The sequence below is a fragment of the Lacerta agilis genome, chromosome 11 (genome assembly GCF_009819535.1).
Source record: "Lacerta agilis isolate rLacAgi1 chromosome 11, rLacAgi1.pri, whole genome shotgun sequence".
NCBI lineage: Eukaryota > Metazoa > Chordata > Lepidosauria > Squamata > Lacertidae > Lacerta > Lacerta agilis.
In genome coordinates this window covers 18,207,933-18,227,499 of record NC_046322.1, presented here as the reverse complement: position 1 = coordinate 18,227,499, position 19,567 = coordinate 18,207,933, and the positions used below count along the sequence as shown (strand labels likewise).

The 19,567-nt window shown below is 43.8% G+C and overlaps 1 protein-coding gene across 1 annotated transcript in view; it reads right to left on the bottom strand.

Annotated features, from left to right (window-relative positions):
* The window catches only part of C7 (complement C7), a 31,996-nt gene extending 17,543 nt beyond the window's left edge, over positions 1–14,453 (bottom strand). The window contains exons 1-10 of the mRNA XM_033164156.1: positions 14,264–14,453; positions 13,851–13,906; positions 11,700–11,775; positions 8,855–8,996; positions 7,735–7,888; positions 5,987–6,125; positions 3,730–3,864; positions 2,448–2,691; positions 1,352–1,465; positions 80–246 (exon numbers count right to left, since the gene is read on the bottom strand). Of these exons, the coding sequence (XP_033020047.1) occupies positions 80–246; positions 1,352–1,465; positions 2,448–2,691; positions 3,730–3,864; positions 5,987–6,125; positions 7,735–7,888; positions 8,855–8,996; positions 11,700–11,775; positions 13,851–13,906; positions 14,264–14,269 (1,233 nt within the window). The 5' untranslated portion in view covers positions 14,270–14,453. The remainder of the gene's footprint in view (positions 1–79; positions 247–1,351; positions 1,466–2,447; positions 2,692–3,729; positions 3,865–5,986; positions 6,126–7,734; positions 7,889–8,854; positions 8,997–11,699; positions 11,776–13,850; positions 13,907–14,263) is intronic.
* Positions 14,454–19,567: the final 5,114 nt, after the last annotated feature.

Below are 19,567 nucleotides of genomic sequence, written 5' to 3'. Positions count from 1 at the left end.
CCCACTTCATGTGCTGAAAATCCCTGGCTTTTAACTTTATCTAATAATAATAAAAAAATCTCACACATCAGAGTTTTACCTTTTGCTTAATGACTCTAGGAGAATAGGACACCGATCTAGCCCAGAAGGAGTATCGTTGAGTATTTGCCACAGGATCATTTATGTCCATGTAGCTTAGGCCAGCTACAGCTCCGGGACTTCCTCCCTCTACTAATGGGTCAGCTCGAATCTGATTGCTGCTGGTACCTGGAAGCACACAGAGCGCACAGCATTTTAAAAATAAGCATCTTATATCGTCAAACAGTTGCGTTGTGGCACGTACAACTGACATTTAAATGGACTTAAGAACGTATAAATTAAGTACAGTCGTACCTTGGATCCTGAACGCCTTGGTACTCGGACATTTTGGCTTCCAAAAGCTGCAAACCTGGAAGTGAGTGTTCCGGTTTGCGAACGTTCTTTGGAACCCGAACATCCGGTGGGGCTTCTGATTGGCTGCAGGAGCTTCCTGCAGCCAATCAGAAGCCGAGCTTTGATTTCCGAATGTTTTGGAAGTCGAACGGACTTCCGGAATGGATTCCGTTCAACTTCCAAGGTACGACTATATAGTATAAGAACATAAAAGAAGAGCTTTCTGGATCAGGCCAGTGGCTGACCTGGTCAAGCAACTTATATTGAAAAATGTACTTGGCCAATCAATTATTATTCTATTCTATTCTATTCTATTCTATTCTATTCTATTCTATTCTATTCTATTCTATTCTATTCTCACAGTGGCCAATGGGAGGTTTATAGAAAACCTACAAGCAGGACTTGAGCACAAGGGCCCTTTCCCCTAATGTGGCACCTGATATTCAGAAGCATGACTGCCTCTGGCCTTGGAGGCAGAGCACAGCCATCTCCACGAATGTTTCTAACCCTCTTTGTAAAGCCATCCAAGTTGGGGGCCATCATTGGGTCAGGGCTGGTTCAGCAGCAGGTGAGCACAGAGACTCGGAGACAAGCGGTGAAGTTGATTCTTTGCTCAAGGAAACAGAAAACAAACAGAGAAACCTACGGCAAGACTGGCCTCGGTTAAGCAGTTGCCGGAGCCTCGCACTTCCCCCTGCATCTCCTCTTTGTCCACCTGTTTCCCCAGCAGTCTTAAACTCCTTCAGAGAAGGGCCCCCATGTGCTCTTTGCTCTGCTACATGCCTCTTTGCGCCCTTGGAGACAAGGGAGCTGCGGAGCTGAATATGGTAGGACCGGCCGGCTCTTGTTTGCTTTAGTGAAACATTCCAAATGGTTAAGCTGGATGGATGCTATTGATCAGGAAGCCTCTCTAAGAACACACACACACACAACTATTTACCTGAAGATTGTTTCAGCAGTTGATCTAGTTTATTGCATTCTGTTTTCTTCTTCTTTATGAACAGAAAATTCCAGCCTGATGAAGTGCATTTGTGCATGTCCACCATGCTCAAACCTAGGCCAAGAAATGGGCATTAACCTTGATGATCAATGAATGATCGATGCAATCATTTCCAATGTGCAGGAAAATGTCCCACAGAATTGGGTTCCCAAGGTAGCCTGGAGCTTGTTAAGCAAGATGGATTTATTTACTGATTTGCCTGTTTATCAAGAGCTGCACCCCACCTTTCTGCCTAAGCAAAAGGCTTCGAGGCAGCCTGCACATTTTTTTTAAAGTTCCCAAACAGAACTGTAAAGGAACCATCAACAGGTGACTCCAGTCTCTTGCTCCATCAAGGCCAAGCACAACTTGCCAGAAATCAGCTGGCAAGCAGAGATGGAGATGCTGACATCACCTGTATTAGTAGATAAAGACTCAGATGAACAGTTGTTTAAATGGGTAGCATCACAACCTACAAAAGGTTAGCTACATGAAGCTTTTACCATCTTGGGGGAGGAAGGCTAACAAAAGAGATAAGTATCCCAGAGTCTGGAAGAGGGAGAGGAAATCAGGTAAAAATGGTGAGTGACAGCAGCATCCAAAGGAAGGTGAGAGGAGAAAAACGGGTTTGGATATACCAGTGGCAAGCCTGTAACAGGAGATCTGTGGATCATACGGCTAATAGGGGTAGGAAACAGGACCAACGCCAAGGACTCCAGTGATTTAAAGGGTGTCTGAGCTCTTGTAGCAACAGCTCCAACTAGTATATTCTGAAGTAAGAGTATAGTCACATTCTGAAGGTCCTCTGGGGGTGGGAAAGAGTGGGAAAATAGAGAGCGAATTTAACAGCTGGTATACTACTGTATCCCACTGGCAAAACAGCGACAGTCTGGAAGTGCACTAGATTCTACTCTTGCTTACTAGAATAAAGGGACCCTCCATATAAACAGAGAATAATGTTTTGGGGTTTCTCTGTTGCTTGCATGCAAGAATAGAATGCATTTTATTCTCAAACTCACTCCTTCACTATTTGGGAATGAGCGCACCAGTACACTACCTTGTGCTTTTGCACTCTCTGAAGCGACATGAAACAGAACTTTGTAGTGTCCTCCCAAAGATCCAGAGTGCAGGAAATGTGTTCCGAAACGTTCAATCAACCTTCGGTATGCATTATATTCATAGAAGGTGGGAAGGTTAGCAAGCTCTTTCCAGAAGGGCTCGGCAAGATTTAGAAATTCCGGCTGTTTGTTGATGAACTGAGCAACTTCCACACTGTTTTCGATAACCATGAGCAGATTACTCTAGGAAAGCAAAATATATATATAGAACTCAGGCAGTTGTTTTCACAATAGTAGGGAAGTGTTTGTAAAAAGAGCGATTTACAGCTGATATCTCCTGGATAAAGAATTCTTTGTTAACTGCTTAATTCCACATGCTGGTTAGCTATTTGGTGTCAGAGTTCAGCAAACAGGGAAATACTGAAATTTCAAACTTCCCGATCCAGTAATGCAGAGGTTTTCAACCTTTTTGACTCCATGGCTCCCTTGACTAAATACCTTCTTTTTGCAGCACCCCTGTGGGGCTCAGGAGCCCAGTTATATCACTCCTCGCCTGCAGAGCTGGCAGCCTCTCACCCTTTTTGAACACCCTCCCTTGTGGAGTGTTTCCTCAGCCTCCTCTCCTCTCCTCTCGGGTCTCTGAGTCTCTGAGCTGCTCCGCCTGCCGCAAAGAGAGGTGTCTCCTCACACTGCCCCACAGGTGCCTGGGCTTGTCTGTCCATTCCCAACAGCAAGGGCTGCAGGCTGGCTGGCTGGGCTCCCTCGCCTGTTTGTTTGTTTGCTTGCTTGCTTACTCCGAGGCCGCCTCAGCTCCTGGCAACCAGCACCCCCTGACCAGCCCCAGAGGCACCATTCGCCTATGGAGTTTGTAGCCAGGGCTGCTGCAACAAACAGCTGTGCAAGCCTTTAGGAGGCAGAGACACAAGAGGGCATCAGAGGAAGGAAAGAGGGACAGAAGCTAGTGCTGCCTGCGGCATCCCTGATCATCATTCAATGATGATGGCACACTGGTTGAAAACCACTGCAGTGATGGATGATGAGGGATGAGGAAGAAATTCAGTTCTATTGACATTTTGATGTGAATTTGATGTGAAAAACAGAACGCAAATCAAAGCACAGTGATCCTTTACATTTTGCACTTTTCCAACTTACAATATGCATGCATAACTGTGTATATTAATAGACACTGTGTATAAAAGCACGCAAATAGTGTTGATAACATTAAAAATGCATTGAAATTGGGGGGATTGCTTGCAAGAAATTACGCAGAACACTGGGTACCTTTGAACTGCCTTCTTGAATTGTATTTTTATCATGCCGGTAGTAATTATTTCCAGTTGCAAGCCTCTCTGTGTGTTTTCTATAAGCCCAGGAACTGTTGTAAAACTCAGCGCTGAAATCATTCTGAATGGTCACCTATTAAAAAGAAGCAAAAGGTACCTATATATAAAGTTCTCTAGAAAGAAATAAAATATTGCCAATTACATTGTTTCTCATTGTTGGGTATCTCCACGCTAGCTATTTTCTTGAGGAAAGGTACAAATGTAACTCATGCCACCCAAAAATGTGTGTGAAACATTAAACCTAAAAATCCACCAAATTTAGTGTATTATAAAGCACCTGCCCCCCCCCAGCAATTCTGTCATGACTATCAGATACATGCTTTCTCTTTAAAGTTATTGTAATGTACCGTAGGTTCTTCAGAGTTGCCTTTCCTCTGTTCCTTCCAGGCAAGGCCCACCATTTAAAGCTCTGTTTCCAAGGCCCTCTCTTTGCTCTGAAGCTTTCCCCACAAAAACCCGCTCTTTAAGGCTCAATTGGAGTAAACATCCATCCACAGAAAGCCCAAATTGATTACTCCGATTCAGCTTTAAAGAGTGGGTTTTAGTGGGAAAAGCTAAGGTCAAAAAAACCACTCAGAGATGGAGCATTTGCATGGTCAGGCAGAGTCCCCCCAAACCCTGGGCTGCCCCTGAGGGAAATAACGACACGGGACGACGTTCTATGGGATTAAAATTGGCCACAACTTTATTAAAATTCAGATGTAGGGAGACCTTGGCACAGGCATTGGGCGTTTATCCTTCCCAGCCCCCCAGCCGGGGTTCTGGGTAATTTCAGGGTTATCCAGCATGTGTGGGGATTGGGCTAGCTCTGGAGAACAAATGTTCAAGCAGATAGCCTGCCGCCGCTGGAGGAGGAGGGCAATGATGACCTCTGGGCATATGGCCAATGCCTCCCCCTAAGACCCCTTTAACGGGAACCCTGGTATCGCCGCCGCAATGGGGGCGGGGGTCACCGCCCCCCCACCCCCATTTTAGGTAGATGACTAAAGGATTCCACCGAAATTGACTGCTCCGATTCAGCTTTAAAGAGTGGGTTTTAGTGGGGAAAGCCAAGGTCAAAAAAACACTCTGAGACGGAGCATTTGTGGACCTCTACCTGGAAAGTGTGGACAAACGCTGTGTCTATGCAGTATAGCTCAACCTGAACCCTAAAGATAAAGTACATTCTTGCTTCCCCCAGCACACCCTTGCATTTAAAAAATGTTGTTCAGCTTGTATTTTTAAGCACACCAACCTAATTCACATCACCTGGACTTATCACTGGATCATAAAATAATTATGCTATGGGTTTCACACATTCTACATCTTACATCTTAGCTTTAAAAACATACCCAAAATGCATATTTCAGAATAAAGTGCTTTTAAAAATGTGTGCATTGAGATAAACATTTATATTTGTATGCCTGTTGTTGTTGTTGTTGTTGTTGTTGTTGTTGTTATTATTATTATTATTATTATTATTGTTATTATTATTATTTGTATACCACCAAATACCTGTAGATCTCAGGGGGATTCACAACATAAAATCACAATAAAAAATCCCACAAAATCCATAATAATTTTTATTTTTTTTAAATGTGATGAGTATATTTTAAGTTTTTCGGTCCTTTTCAAACTGAGAAAACGAGCTGGCATAGACTTGTGAATGAACACATGAAAAATGGACTCCGACTGGAAGTAGACTGAGCCATCCATGAGAAAGACAGTATACCAGTGGTAGGGAATTTGCTTGCATGCAGAAGGTCCCAGATTCAGGCGTCAGCATCTTCATGTAGGGCTGAGAGAGAGCCCTGCTTGAAATCATGGAGAGCAGCTGCCAGTCAGTGTAGAACAAACAGAACTAGATGAGCCAATGGGCTGGCTCAGTATAGGGCAGCTTCTTATGTTCCTGTCTAGAAGCAGCTTGCAGGGTGGGGCAGAAACACTACACTAGCTTCCATACAGGTGCGTTGCTATTGGTTGTCAGGAGGAGCATAGCCGAAGTAGTTCAACAAGGTGCAAATGCACCAGCTGAGCCAATCCAGCTCTCTTGCCAGTGTGTTTGCACTGCACCAAACTCTTTGCCTTGCCTGATAGGCAACAGAGACCCAGCTGTCAGGATGCTAAAGTTCTCTCCCCCCCCCCCCAAGCCAGTGGGCTGCTTCTGTTCCTATCCCCAGGTGATACTGTGACTGAAAACAAGCAATCGAACACACCTGGAATGTGTAAGCAAGGACACTGTCACTCAGCCGATAATATTCTCTCTGGTCTCCACTGAACACTTTTCTGCATTGGCCACCAAAGCTCTTAGTATGGATGACTCCACCTCTGCTCTCACCCGTAAGAGCGTCAAAGCTGCAACCAATCAGAATCAGGACACAGATCGCAAAGTTCACAGGATTTAGAAACATCCGTTGTTAACTAAATGTTAGCATACATCAGCAGACTACTTCCCAAACTAAATTATGCAAAGAACAGGGCGCTCTGTAAAGAGATTTTGTACTGGCAAAGCTACGATGCAAATCCCTGCCATTGCAAGTTACATCGGGGAAAATAAAACAAAATGTCTCCCCTGGAGTGTGTCAACCGAAAAGAGCAAGCACCTGATAATTCTAATGCATTTTATCTCTATGGCAACTGCCCCTGCTATGTTACATTTCCAGGTAAAATTAATGCAACTTGACAAACAACAATGGTCAATCTCCTCACATCTTTCTCCTCCTCCTGTGTTCAGCCTGAATTGAGGTCACTAACAAGGCCACGGGGACACATAAAGCCTGTAATTTATTTGCTTTGAAATAATCACCTGCCATTTATGCTGAAGTTCTGGCAAATCCACCGAGAGCTAAGGAACAGCAGCAGTAGTTCATTGTGACCGTTCCTATGAGGCACTGCAGGGAGGCGCTAGAGTATACCTCACCCACCTGCAACAGATGGATTATTATATTGGCCTATCCCACATGTGTTTTGTAAGAATCGCTGCAGTAATTATTGTATGTTGTTCGACTCTGCCCCCTCCCATGACATCACATGTGTGACGTCAGGATGTCTCAGTGGGCCCCCTCAATCAACTTGAGAAGATGGCGCTTCTGGTCAGGAGTCTACATTGTCACGCAAGGCCCATGCCTCTGGAGCTGTGGAGCCTCCTAGCCTTGCTGTAGCTGCTCAAGCAAGCAGTGACAAGAGCAGCAATAGCAACCTCTTCGTGCCTTGCAGGGCCAACTTTACCCAGGGGTGCGAGGGGTGCGGGGCACCCGGGCACTGAATTCTGGGGCGTGTGTGTGCGCCAAATGTATGCCTACTGTATACCAGTCCCTCTCGGTCAGCGGCAGTGAAAAGCAATGGAGCGAAATTCCCCGCCCCCTCCTCCGTCGCTATGTTACTCTGTAGCGTCAAATATTCCCGCCGCATTGTTGTTACAGGTGAGCGATTTCCCCCCTTAAAAAAGGTCAACTTTGGCTTCCCCCCTCCCCCCAAAAAGGTCAAAAACTTTGGCTTCCCTCCTCCCCAAAAAAAAGCTCAATAAAAGTTAATTTGGGGGTGCTGGGCGGATCTTTGCACCCCGGTGGCACATATGCTAAAGACGGCCCTGGTGCCTTGTTCTCTCTTTGAAGAAGGCAAGCAAGGTAAGACTCAGAGGGAGAGACAGGCAAATGGGTAGTAGCAACAACAATGGCAAGGAGGAAATGGTCCTCGTGCTTTGGGAGGAGGGCCCCTTAAGGGCAACTCCCTCCCTGAGGACCTCCCAAAACAGATGCCAAATGGCCTATCCGAGAAGTAGCTACAATGCTCATGAAAAGATAATCTTCTTGCTTCATATGGCCACGAGACAACTGATGCAAAATGCTTTGAAGACCTGAAACTACATAAAGGCTTCGCCCTATATAGAAGCTAAATGTTGTTGTTCCTCATAAACAACCAATAATCATTGTGTCAAGATGAATAAGAACGACAAAGTACTCACCCTGCTCCTGTGAGCTCTACATTAGGAGGCGGCTTCAAAGGTGGCTTGGTGTTTTCACACACCGTCTTGATCTCATCGCATCGGTCCTCATCAGCGCCGTCTTCCTCACAGTCGTGATCTCCATTGCACACCAAGGATTTGCTAATGCACTGCCCTATGGCCATAAAGACAGGTAACATAGGAACGATGAAGGAACTCTTGCACCCACCTAGAGAACAGAAACTGATTCCTCTGAGACTCCTCCTCCATCATAGGAAGGTGGGGCCCACTACATGGATAACCTACCACAATGCCCCAAAACTTGGTACTTATGGAGGCCCCTGTCCTCTCCTGGTTTTCTTTATTTCCTTTATTTTACATTTTGTTGGGTTTTTATTTTCTTTGACCTTGAACAATGCTGGGCTGAGCGGAAAGCAAAGCTTCAGCCTTCAGATGTCCTCTCTCTTTCCTTTTTGTTTTATGTTTCGGAATGGATCGGCAGATTTTTTTGCCATTTTTTGTAGCTTCGCGGATGGAAATGTTTTTCCAAGCGTCTTGGAATTTTCTTTCTGTGAAATGGGTTGCTTTGGTTTGGTATTTGGGGCTGAAAGCCAGCCCCCGCCTCCCACTAAGTTTCTGGGTTAGTTATTTGTCCTTTGTGACAAGGCAGATCTTCTTGGCAGGCTCTTTAGGGGCTTCTCTGGAAACCTCATGGGCAAGCAAGGTCCGTTGGAGCATATTGACATTCCATCCTATCCTCAGGTTGTATATATGTGTAAATAAAACCATATATCCTAAAAACATCAAGTCTCCATTGACCTTCATTCCAAGGAAACTGTACCCTGGGGTAAGCACTGGAACTCAAAGCTTGGAGATTGGGGTGCAGGCAACAATATTTATGTGCTGTTATCTGATGCCTGAGAGTTCTGTTATTTACCACTGTATAAGTAATTTACTGTGAGTCCCTCTAGAGACCCTCCATAAATGGTGTGTTTATGAATAGTAAAAATCATAATAAAGAGTTACACTTGCATTCCCATATCTCCCTCTTTTTGGTCCCATCAGCTTCTGCTGTGGAACAATCATAGAATCATAGAATTATAGAGCTGCAAAGGACAGTTGGATTCTTGAAGCAACGTACCCGACGAACATCTAAAACGATTGCCACATCCATCTTCTGTTGGGCACCCTCTTGTAGGAACACAAGGACGAGATTCAAAGGAACTTCCTGGACATGGCTGTCCTCCAAACTGCCCATAAACTGCTATGGTCCGTCTGCGAATCTAAATCCAAAAACAATCCTTTAGGCTAGAAGTAGGTTCCAGCGGTGCTCTTAGGGGCAAGGCAGATGATATGTTAGCTCTGAATTTGTGCCCTTCGGATAAAGGGGAATGCCACAAATTTCCTGTGGAGGCAGGAAGGTCAATGCTGGGCCTTTTTTGCCTCTGTCTCCATCAGCTGCCGCTCTCAGTGGTCAGATGTAGGGTCATGAATTTCATCCCCAAAGTGCAGTCCTAATTGCGTCACTGGCAACATCACATGTGCACCTGTCTGCAGAACAAGCTGCTGTTATAAGGCGTAGGAGTAGGACCTGGTTTAAAAGTTGGCAATCCTACCCATGTGTGCTTTATAATGCCGCATATTCAAAAGTGTTGTATTTGGATACGAGAGACCCAGTTTCAAATTGTCACTCAAGCAGAAAACCTTATTAAGTTTCCCTGCGTTGGTTACTGAAGGGCAAAAACTCTGCATTGCTAGACCACATGTTCACCATTTATGGTGTAGGAATTTGCTTAAAGAGAAAATTAACTAATAATCTGGTAAGAAAACTTGGATTGTTCACTGGTGCTGCCTTAATCAAGAAACATTTCAGCTACTCAGGCAATGAATCTTGTAAAAGTAACCAGAGAAGAATATAAACATGGAAATAATTTGCATTTTAATTTGTGGGGAAAACAGGCGGTTCTATTTGGCCACATCAGCAGCAAATGAAAAACAGCGGTTTGGTTTATAGGCTGTCTGTTCCTGGATTTATATATCCTCTGCTAGAGAACTCAGATGCCAGGAAATTAATCAATATAAGAAAGCTAAAGTAGTGTAGTTTAGCTAGCTGAGGTTGCAATCCTATACCTTGGGAGTAAGCTCCATTGAGCACAATGGGACTTGTGCCTGCATAGGCACAGATAGGATTGCCCTGTGAGGCAGCAATCCTATGCACATGTGGTCCCAGTAGGATTTACTCATGAGTAAAGCTAAATAAGATTGATGTGTGAAATATAGGGTGTTTCAGGTGGGATTCAATCACATACAGTGGTCCGTCAGTTTTCGAATGTAATCCATTCCAGAAGTCCATTCAAGTTCTGGAACGTTCGAAAACCGAAAACTGAAAGTGGAAGCCTCAAAAGGGAAGCCTCAATATGGAGAACTCAAAATGGAAGCCGCGTTCCCTGTTCGACTTCCGAGGTGTGTTTGAAAACGGAGGCATTTTCTTGCAGGTTTTTGGCATTCGAGTTCCGAAACGTTCAACTACAGAGGTGTTCAAAATTAACTTTGCACAGTTAAAGAGGCCTTGTAGGGGAAGATGCACTGGAAAGTGTGGGATAACACTTGCTCTGCCACCATCACAGCATTATAGATCTGGAAGAGGCCACAAGGGCATCAGATCCAACCCCTTGCAATGCAGGAATCTCTTTGCCCAACATGGAGCTCAAACCCACGACCCTGAGATTAAAGAGTCTCATGCTCTGCCAACTGAGCTATCCTTCACACAATGTTGTCTAACTTTCCTGCAAGCAAATCAGAATGAATGTTCAAATAGCCAGTATCATTTACCGGTAACCTTCCCAAGTTAAAATAAATGAATGAATTCTCATAAACAGGACTTATGGATGCACCTGTAGTGATTGTCTAAGATGACTTTAAGCAATGGTTGCAGATGAAGATCTAGGGCAGCAGTTCCCAAACTTTTTCTTCACAGACCACTTGCAAATGGCAGAGTGTCTTCTTGCTGGACCCTGTAATGGTTCTTCTGCCCAGTGTAGCAATTTTAATGTGTAGTGCTAGTATGATACTAAGTGTATTTTTATTGGGGTGTCCCCCCTGTTATATATTGTATTGCAACTTAAGGTGTAATTGTGGAATTCATATTGCCATGAAATGCAATATAAGAAATAAAAGAAACAACAAAAATACAATCAAACGCCAATTTAATATGATGGATATGCCATTTCCCATCTTCAACCACAAATCCACAGATACATTGTAGGTCACCTGCTGGTCTGAAGACCACAGTTTGGGAACTCCTTATCTAGGGCACAATCCTCTTGGAAGTTCTCCTGTGCAAACCCTTTTGAAAGAACAGGATGCACAGAAGCTCAGCATTGTTGCTGTGTAGTTCCCACTCCAAGGCACTTGAGCAGGAGAACCTCCCAAACGATTGTGCCCTAGACCAAGGATGGGCAATCTACTCATAGATCTTTGGGAGATCTGCAGTAGATTGGCCAGGGTTTTCAATTTTTTAGTCATCTAACAGTAATAACAAAATGACTTTCCCATCTCAGTTAGACTGCTGAAATGAAGGAAAGCTAAAACGATTTCCCATGAAAGGGTTAAGCTCAGTTCTATTCTGGTGCTGAAAATAAATCCCTTAGGGTTCAGAATGTACTTCAAAGCACCATGTGTGTGTATATGTGTCATTAAAATTTTAAGTATATGCTATTTGCACCTGGCTCTGCTTGGTAGATATCGGAGTATTAATAAAAGAACTAAGTGCATCAGGTAAGTCTGCCCATTCCTGTCCTAGATCTTCATCCGTAACCATTACTTAAAATCAACAAGTTGCCTCTATAATCCAATTAATTCATGATAATTAATAAACATATGATCCTCAAAATATTGGGTAACAAAATAATGGCAACAAGATTGCTGTTGTTATCATTATTACTATCCGAGTAGCATACAAATGGCACACATTTATAATACTGTACCTGAGTCTTAGTACAGCCATCACATTCTGACCAAGGACCAAATGGATTCCAGTTGCAATCGACTGGAGAAGCTCTGCTGTATTTTATATGGGGAGAAAGAAAAACACTGTCAAAGTTAGGAGAAGGACCATAGGCCAATGGTAAAAAACATGCAGAATGTCCCAGGTTCAATGACAAGCATCTGCAGGAAGGTCTCGGAAAGATTCCCATTAGATCTTGCAGTTGTCTGTTTTGAAATGTTGTTGACTTCCTCCATAACAAAGAAATCTCAAGGAATCCCAGAGTTAGTGGATGGCCTGCATCTCAATCATCCTGTTCAGCACTGCCCCTTCCAACCTAGTCCCTATATAAACTATGAGTTGTTATAGTCAGTCCTACACAGAGCAGATCCAGGTAACAAACCTAAGTTAATCATGTCCATTAACATCAGTGGGACTACTCTGTTTTTTTTTTTTTTTTTTTTTTTGCAGACAATTTTTTTAATTGAAAAATTTTCTAGAGGTGTTTTATTTTTATTTTTTTTTAAATAAACTTTATTATTTTAAAAATACTTAAACATACAATGGACATCACAACATTGACGATCAAGTACAACAACACACAACTCAAGATAGAAAAAAAAATGACAAGAAAATAGGGAGAGGGGAAAAGGAAAAAGGGAGATGGAAAAAAAAAAAAGAGAGAAAAAAAAAGATTGGATTATTCTTTTTGGAAATATTGTAGATATTTCCAATCTCTTCTTTTTAATTGTTTCCTCTCTTTTTTTATCAGTGGGACTACTCTGAGCAGGAGTAGCATTGGCTGCAACCCTGTGTTGCTACTGCCCTATGATCATTTCCTTGGGAGAAAGTTCTGAGTAAATGTGGCTAAGATTGGGCTGCACATCTTGATGATGAGGGGCTCGTGCATATGGTCATATGATGCCAATAGTAAGCTTCTTGTGCCTCCATCAATTCTTCCTTGTCCATAGGACGTTCTCCTCCAAATCACTGCCTTCCCACACTTTCTCCTTCCTCAATCCAGATTTTCTCATTCCTTCTCCTTTTGGAGTATCCCTGGTAAGAGGAAAATCCAGACTGATATAGGAGAAAGTGTGGGAAGGCAGTGATTTGGAGGAGAACCTTCTATGGACAACAGAGAATTGATGGAGGTGCAGGAAGATTGCTGTCCTCACTATAAGGCTGTATTGGGAAAAGCCATTTCCTCTTCTTCCCTTGCTGCTGGGCTGCTCCAGTGCTCTGCCTGCCTGGCCACAGCTCTTCCCCTTTCTGTTACTGCACAAGACCATGCTTTTATGTAGCAGATCATATGGAAGTGTGGAGCAGCCAGTGGTTGCTGCAGCTTCACCAGCAATTGATTTTACAAAAGTACAGCAGCGCTTCCTGGCACTGGGAAATGTGCAGCAAGTATCAAAGCACGTTTACTCTGAAGAAACTGAAGTGGTACCACTTGTACTGCTTTTACAGTCACAGCTTCCGCCAAATGATCTTGGGAACTGTGGTTTGTTTGCAGGAAATTGTAGGTCTCCTAACAACTCTCAGCACCCTTAAAAGCTATTGTTCCCCGGATTATTTGGAGGGAACCATGACTGTTAAAGTGGTATAAGTGTGGATATGATCTGTTAGGGATGCTGGAGTGCAAAGATCCACCCATATGGTCTCCAAGGTCTCGTCCAACTCTATGGTTCTGTGATTCTATTGTAATACGAAAAAAATCTCATATGGAGATTGCACATGCAATAGCTATGGGGTTCTCTTTTTTTCCATAGAGCTCCTGCAGGATGGTGGAAATCACAGGTTTGAATTTCTGTTTTTTGTGCAGCCGTCAATGTCCAGGACTTCTACCTTTAACAATTGCATAAAAAGCAGGAATTCAGTTTGTGATTCCACCTCCTCCCTTGCAATAGCATTTGCCTACCTGTTTGCCAGCTGAATTTCTGCCTATTGTGCAGCTATTAAAAGCACAGGAGCCCTACCAGAGAGAGAAAAAACTTGGCAACCTAGATAAGAAGAAGGAAAGATTACCCTCAATCCTAAACTTATACTACACAGCTGAATCTAACTAGCTACTCAAGCCCTACCGCTGAACAGGGGAAAACACATGCTGAATATATATGCTCGTCCCTTTTCAAAGTGCCAAAGAACCGCTCACCTTGAAAAACCAGGAAGGGAGGCCACAATTGCCATCAGAACAAATGTTCCAAGGGCCTAAAAAGAAGGAAGGGGAGGCTGCAATTATTGTTTGGCTCGCATTTGGTCTGATTTTCCAAGTATAACTGCATAAGCCTAATCATGCCTACTCAGAAGCAACTTGTATTGACTGCAAGGGAGCTAAATCCCAGGTAAAGGGGGTTAGGATTGCATCCAAATCAGGCAGACCTCAAAGGCAAGCAGCTGTGAAAGTCGTAGGGCTGAATTTAAAGGTTCCAGTTATTGCAACTCACCATGTCCCCATCGACACTCCCCCCCCCCTTACAACCTGGTAGTTCTGCATCCATATGCCTTGCATAAATATTGCATTAGACTTGGTTTCATCTGCAGAAATTGGCTCAATGATTGCCTTACCTTCATGTTGGGAGAAATGCTCAAGCTACACGGCAACTAGCAGTGAAGAAAACATTCCTCCTCTGGGAGAAGAAGGCAATTTAGAACCAGGAGGAGTCGTCGTCAGTCTGTCTGTCTCAAAACTTCTGGAGACTAACCCTGCCTGGCGGTTTTTCTTTTTCTTTCACAAGAGAGGCATTAAGCAATACGGAGGAATGTTAACAATAACCCATCTCCTCTCCTCTAGGGACACTAACAGCCTGTTCCTGTAACTGCCCAAGTATCTTAAAATAGTAAGAACTAGATTATAAAACAAAGCTTGGCTTGGAGTGGAATATAGCTCTGATGAATTTATTTATTTTTTAAGAGTCTAGGAAGCTGCCTTGCAACATGTCAGACTGTTTATCCATTTAGACCAGCGTTGTCTACGACCTTGCCTGGCATCTGCTTTCTGGGCCCTTTAGGGGAGTAGCACAGTGGCAGAGTATCTGCCTGGCATGCGGATTCCAGGTTCAATCCCCAGCACCCCTGGGTAGAGCTGGGAATGTCCCCTGCCTGCAACTCTGGAAAGTCACTGCCAGAAAGTGTAGGCAACGCTGAACTAGCAGGACCAATAGTCTGATTCAGTATCAGAACATCCCCTCCAAGTGTCCTGATTTTCCAGGGATAGTCCCGGAATTATGAAAGCTTCTGATTTGATCCGCCAGTGCTGCTGCCACTGAGCTTGGGGAGGAAGATGAGCCAGACCTTGCCCAGAGTGGCAGCAGCAGTGAGGGAGGATCCCATTGCCTCTCCATGGCCTCATGCTAATTTAGACATAGAGGTGCAAAGTTAGATATAATCACTAGGATTTTCAGTAGAAACACAACACATAGGAATAGGAATAGGAATAGGAATAATTTATTATTGGCCAAGTACATTTTCCAACATACTTGGAATTTGTTTCGGCTACATTGCAATGTAAACATACAGACACTGTTCCTCTCACAATACAAAGAAGCAAAGAAACCCCATCCATATTTTACCTCCCCTTCAGCTATACAACTACGAATTTAACAATTTAATGGCACAAGGGAAAAAACTATTCTTGTGCCTGGCCGATTTTGTATATGAAGTCCTGTAGCGATGTCCAGATGGAAGTAAATCAAGCAGATGATGACCGGGATGTAAAGGATCTGCTACAATTCTCTCTGCTCTCTTCCTAACTCAGGTAGCATAAATTGTCTATTTTAAAGGCAAGCTAACACTAATTACCCTTTCTGCAATTCTTACAGCTCGTTGGAGCCTTTTCTTGTCTCTCTTGGAGGCTGTACTGTACCAAGCTGTTATAGAATTACAGAGAACAGTTTCATAGTGGGGAGGATTTGTGAGAAGGTCTTCAATCAAGGTGACTAAGGCTGTTTTGGTACTGAAACTCTGATTGGTTTAGATAACCTGCTTCCTCTAGGGAGGACCACTTCAAGAGGGGCTGCATCACCACTGCTTTCAAAGTGGCAAGAAAAACTTCCTCCCAAAGTGAGGCATTAACCACTCCCTCGATCCATCCCATCAAGCACCTCTTACTAGATTCAACCAGCTTACCACTACAAGCCTCTTGCTCACATCGCCAGGCTGCAACAACATCCACAGTCTGTAACTTGGCAGTGCTCCACAGCTGTCCAACAGGCCTGAACTAATTTTGGCATCGTTCAGCACGGTTCCAAGGAATTTTGACTTCAAAGTGCTTTGCAAATCTTGTAGAAAAGGTATAATCTTTTCAGGACCAAGTATTCCTTTGGACAAGCATAGGACTGAACAGCCTTTTCCAACCTGGTGCCCTCCAGACATTTTGAACTACAACTTCCATCAGTTCTGGCCTGCACAGTGGTTGGAGAAAGCTGTGCTAGAATTTCTGCTTGGACAACGGAACAGCTGAGGAACTTTGAGCTACGGAACGAAGAACCGAGGAAAAGGAAAAGTGAGGAAGATGAGGCAATATGGTGCCATGAGCTTCAGCCTTCCCCAAACTTTTTTGTTCAGTGCAGCAAGTAATTTAAAACTTGCTTCACAAATAGACAATACTGGAACTGAATGTCTAGGGACTAATGGGATGTTTCTACTTGGGTCCCTTCAGGCTACTTCCATCTGTCGTCTAGAACAAAACAAGATACTGCCTAAGAAAGCTTTAATTCTTCTTCCTAAAGCGTTGTAGTGTTCCAAAGAGTCTATTATATTTCCTTATGAGTTTTGGCTTTCTATGCAACTGATATTCAGGTTCCCCCTTAAATTTCAAATGCCTTTGGAGCATAACAACACCACACTCATTAAAATTGATTTTAAGTCATGGATCTTAAGAGGTCCTCTGATCTCAGTCTGAAGATTGCAGCTGACAGACAACCTAACCCATCCCTTGATGCACCATCCCTGTTAATGCACAAATATTCTCCCTCTCCATTCATTATCTGTTATGTTCCCAGATACCAACCCTTTCTATTACTTCTGCAGATGGTGATGGTCAAATTACGGCTGGAAAGAGAGAGAGAGAGAGAGAACATTGGGCTGATACGTTCTTAGCTTGGGAAATTGGCTGTCAGCGAGAGCTTCTGGACTTTCTTCTGTTAGCAAATGTCATCCGCTTTTTCTAATTAGCTGTAATTAGCTGGCTCCAAAGTTCTTAAGGTATTTATCACATTTCAGGGACTAATAGAATGAGCCTAGGGACGTGCCTTTCGGAAATGTGTCAAACGACAGTGTTTGGCTATTTTCTGCAGCACAAATGGTTCTTTCCCAGGGGGCTTAATAATGGAAGCAAACTTTCATAGGAGCCTAATCAACCTTCTGTTGCCTCCAAGGAAAACAAAGGATTTATTTGCACATTCATTCTGCAGGTTATATACTACATCATCCACTGTGGACACAGGGTGGCTGAAATTAAGATATGAGTTGAAGAAAAATTCCTAAAGCTCTCAACCTTAAAAGTGCAATTTCAGCAACTAACAGTACCAGTTTGGGATTTCAGATGGTAAAGAATACCGAGAATTGGCAAATGAAGCCATCGTCCACCAGCAGCATTTGGTGTCATCTGTCTTTGTGAGCAGGATTCTCAATGATAGTGATCCTCAACCCCCCCCCCCAAAAAAAAACCCCCCATATGTTTAGCCATATGAAATGAGTCAAGAGGTAGCCTTTCTAATATAACCCCTCAGTGGAATGAAATCTGGAAGAACAAACATGGCCAGATGCCTCACTAAAATCCTTCAGAATATTTGTATCTTGTAGGATTCAACTTTAAAGAAATAGTGGGGTGTATGACTTCACCATTCTCTTTAATTTGACTTCACTTTAATTTTAATTTCCCTGCTGACCTTTTGAAAATCACAGTAGTTACAATCACTTATTCCCTCCCACCCTCAACCCCAAAAAATGATTGGGCAGATGCAAGCGGTTAACTGGAAGCATACTGACCTCTAGTGGCAATCTGTGTTTGTGTTGTCCACATTAAGCCTACACAATGTAACCTATGGTCACAAACAAGAATACTGTATTCCAGCAGAGCACCAGCTGCTTGACAACACTCCTATTTTAGCAATCTAAGACAAGCAATGAAACCAAGAATTTTATCAATCCCTGATGAGTGCCATACATGACTCGTGGGCTGTGCTTGATTTGGTGGGGCTCAGCCCTGCTGGCCTCTGGCTGCTTCCAGCAATGCAGGAGTCATAACACTGATGTGGAGTTCCCCATTTCACCCACTTAACATGCAGGCAGGCGTAAGTGCCACTAGGTGGATTCTTGCCTGCAGCAGCCACCCAAGCCTCACTGTTGGGGTTCAGACAGCCCAGCATCCACACAATTCAAAGCTGGCCCTGCCACCACTGCATGAGGGCATCAGGCCCAATTGTTGCACCATTTTCAGGCTGTTTTGGGGGAAGGGACATAGCTCAGTGGGAGAGCCTCTGTTTTAAGTGCAAAAGGTCCTGGGCTCAATCCCTGGCATTTCAAGGTAGGGCTGAGAGAGACATACCTGAAACCCCAAACTGGCTGCTGCTAGTCAGTGTAGACAATATTGAAATAGATAGACCACTGGTCTAAATCTGTAAGGCAGCTTCCTTTGCTCCTATAAGTGGGGCAGTGATTTGCCTTCACCTTCCTGTCCATGAGGGACGCGGGTGGCGCTATGGTCTAAACCACAGAGCCTAGGCCTTGCCGATTGTAAGGTCGGCGGTTTGAATCCCCACAACGGGGTGAGCTCCCGTTGCTTGGTCCCTGCTCCTGCCAACCTAGCAGTTCGAAAGCACATCAAAGTGCAAGTAGACAAACAGGTACCGCTCCGGCAGGAAGGTAAACGGCGTTTCCGTGTGCTGCTCTGGTTCGCCAGAAGCAGCTTAGTCACGCTGGCCACATGACCCGGAAGCTGTAGCCTACGCCAGCTCCCTCAGCCAGAAAAGCAAGATGAGCGCTGCAACCCTAGAGTCGTCTGCGACTGGACCTAACAGTCAGGTGTCCCTTTACCTTTACCTCCTATCCATGTTCTGCCCCAGGAAGCACACTAGGCCCCTGGTAATATGAGGCTGCTTTCTAAATGCTTTATTTTAAAAAAAAAAAATATGCAGAGTAAAACTTTAGGCAATGTACAGAGGTTGTAGCAATGCATTAGAATAGGGGTGTTGGGAAAGCAAGCTCCTATTTTCATCTATGAAATTAGATACTGCACAACTGAAGTTGAGCCAACAAAAAAGAATTCATTTTTCAATTCTCAGGATTATGTTCCAAATGGAGGTTTACAGTGCAGCCCTATGTATATTCACATAAGTCCCACTGTATTAAATGGGCTTACTTCCGAGTAGTCGCCAGCTTTTGTTTAAATTGTTCTGTAATGCAACTGCAAAACCAGCATTTGCTAGAATTGTGATCTGTAGGTTGCAGTCTTCACACGCTTCCCTGAGAGTAAGCCTTACTGAAAACAGCACAGAGTAAACACGCACAGGGTTGTGCTGCAAGAGTTTTGCAGGTGGTCCGTTTATTTCATAAAATTTATACACTGCTGGGCGGGGTGAGAGAGAAAAACCACACCCCTCAAAAACAGTTAAGGCCAAACAATAAAATAAAGAAAAAATTACAATAGTTTAAAAACGTACAAGCAAGTTATCGAATACCCATTAAAATTCACGGCAGAATTTCTAAGCATCTGGGCCGTTTGCTTTTGGATCCCCTCCAAAAAAAATAAAGGAATTTTTAACTCTACGTCCGCTGCCACCTCCAGAGGTTGTAGAACCGTTAACATTATTTGTCAGTTACTATTTGCAATGAAGGCTGAGTAGCGTAAAGAGAACTCTGAGACTCGGT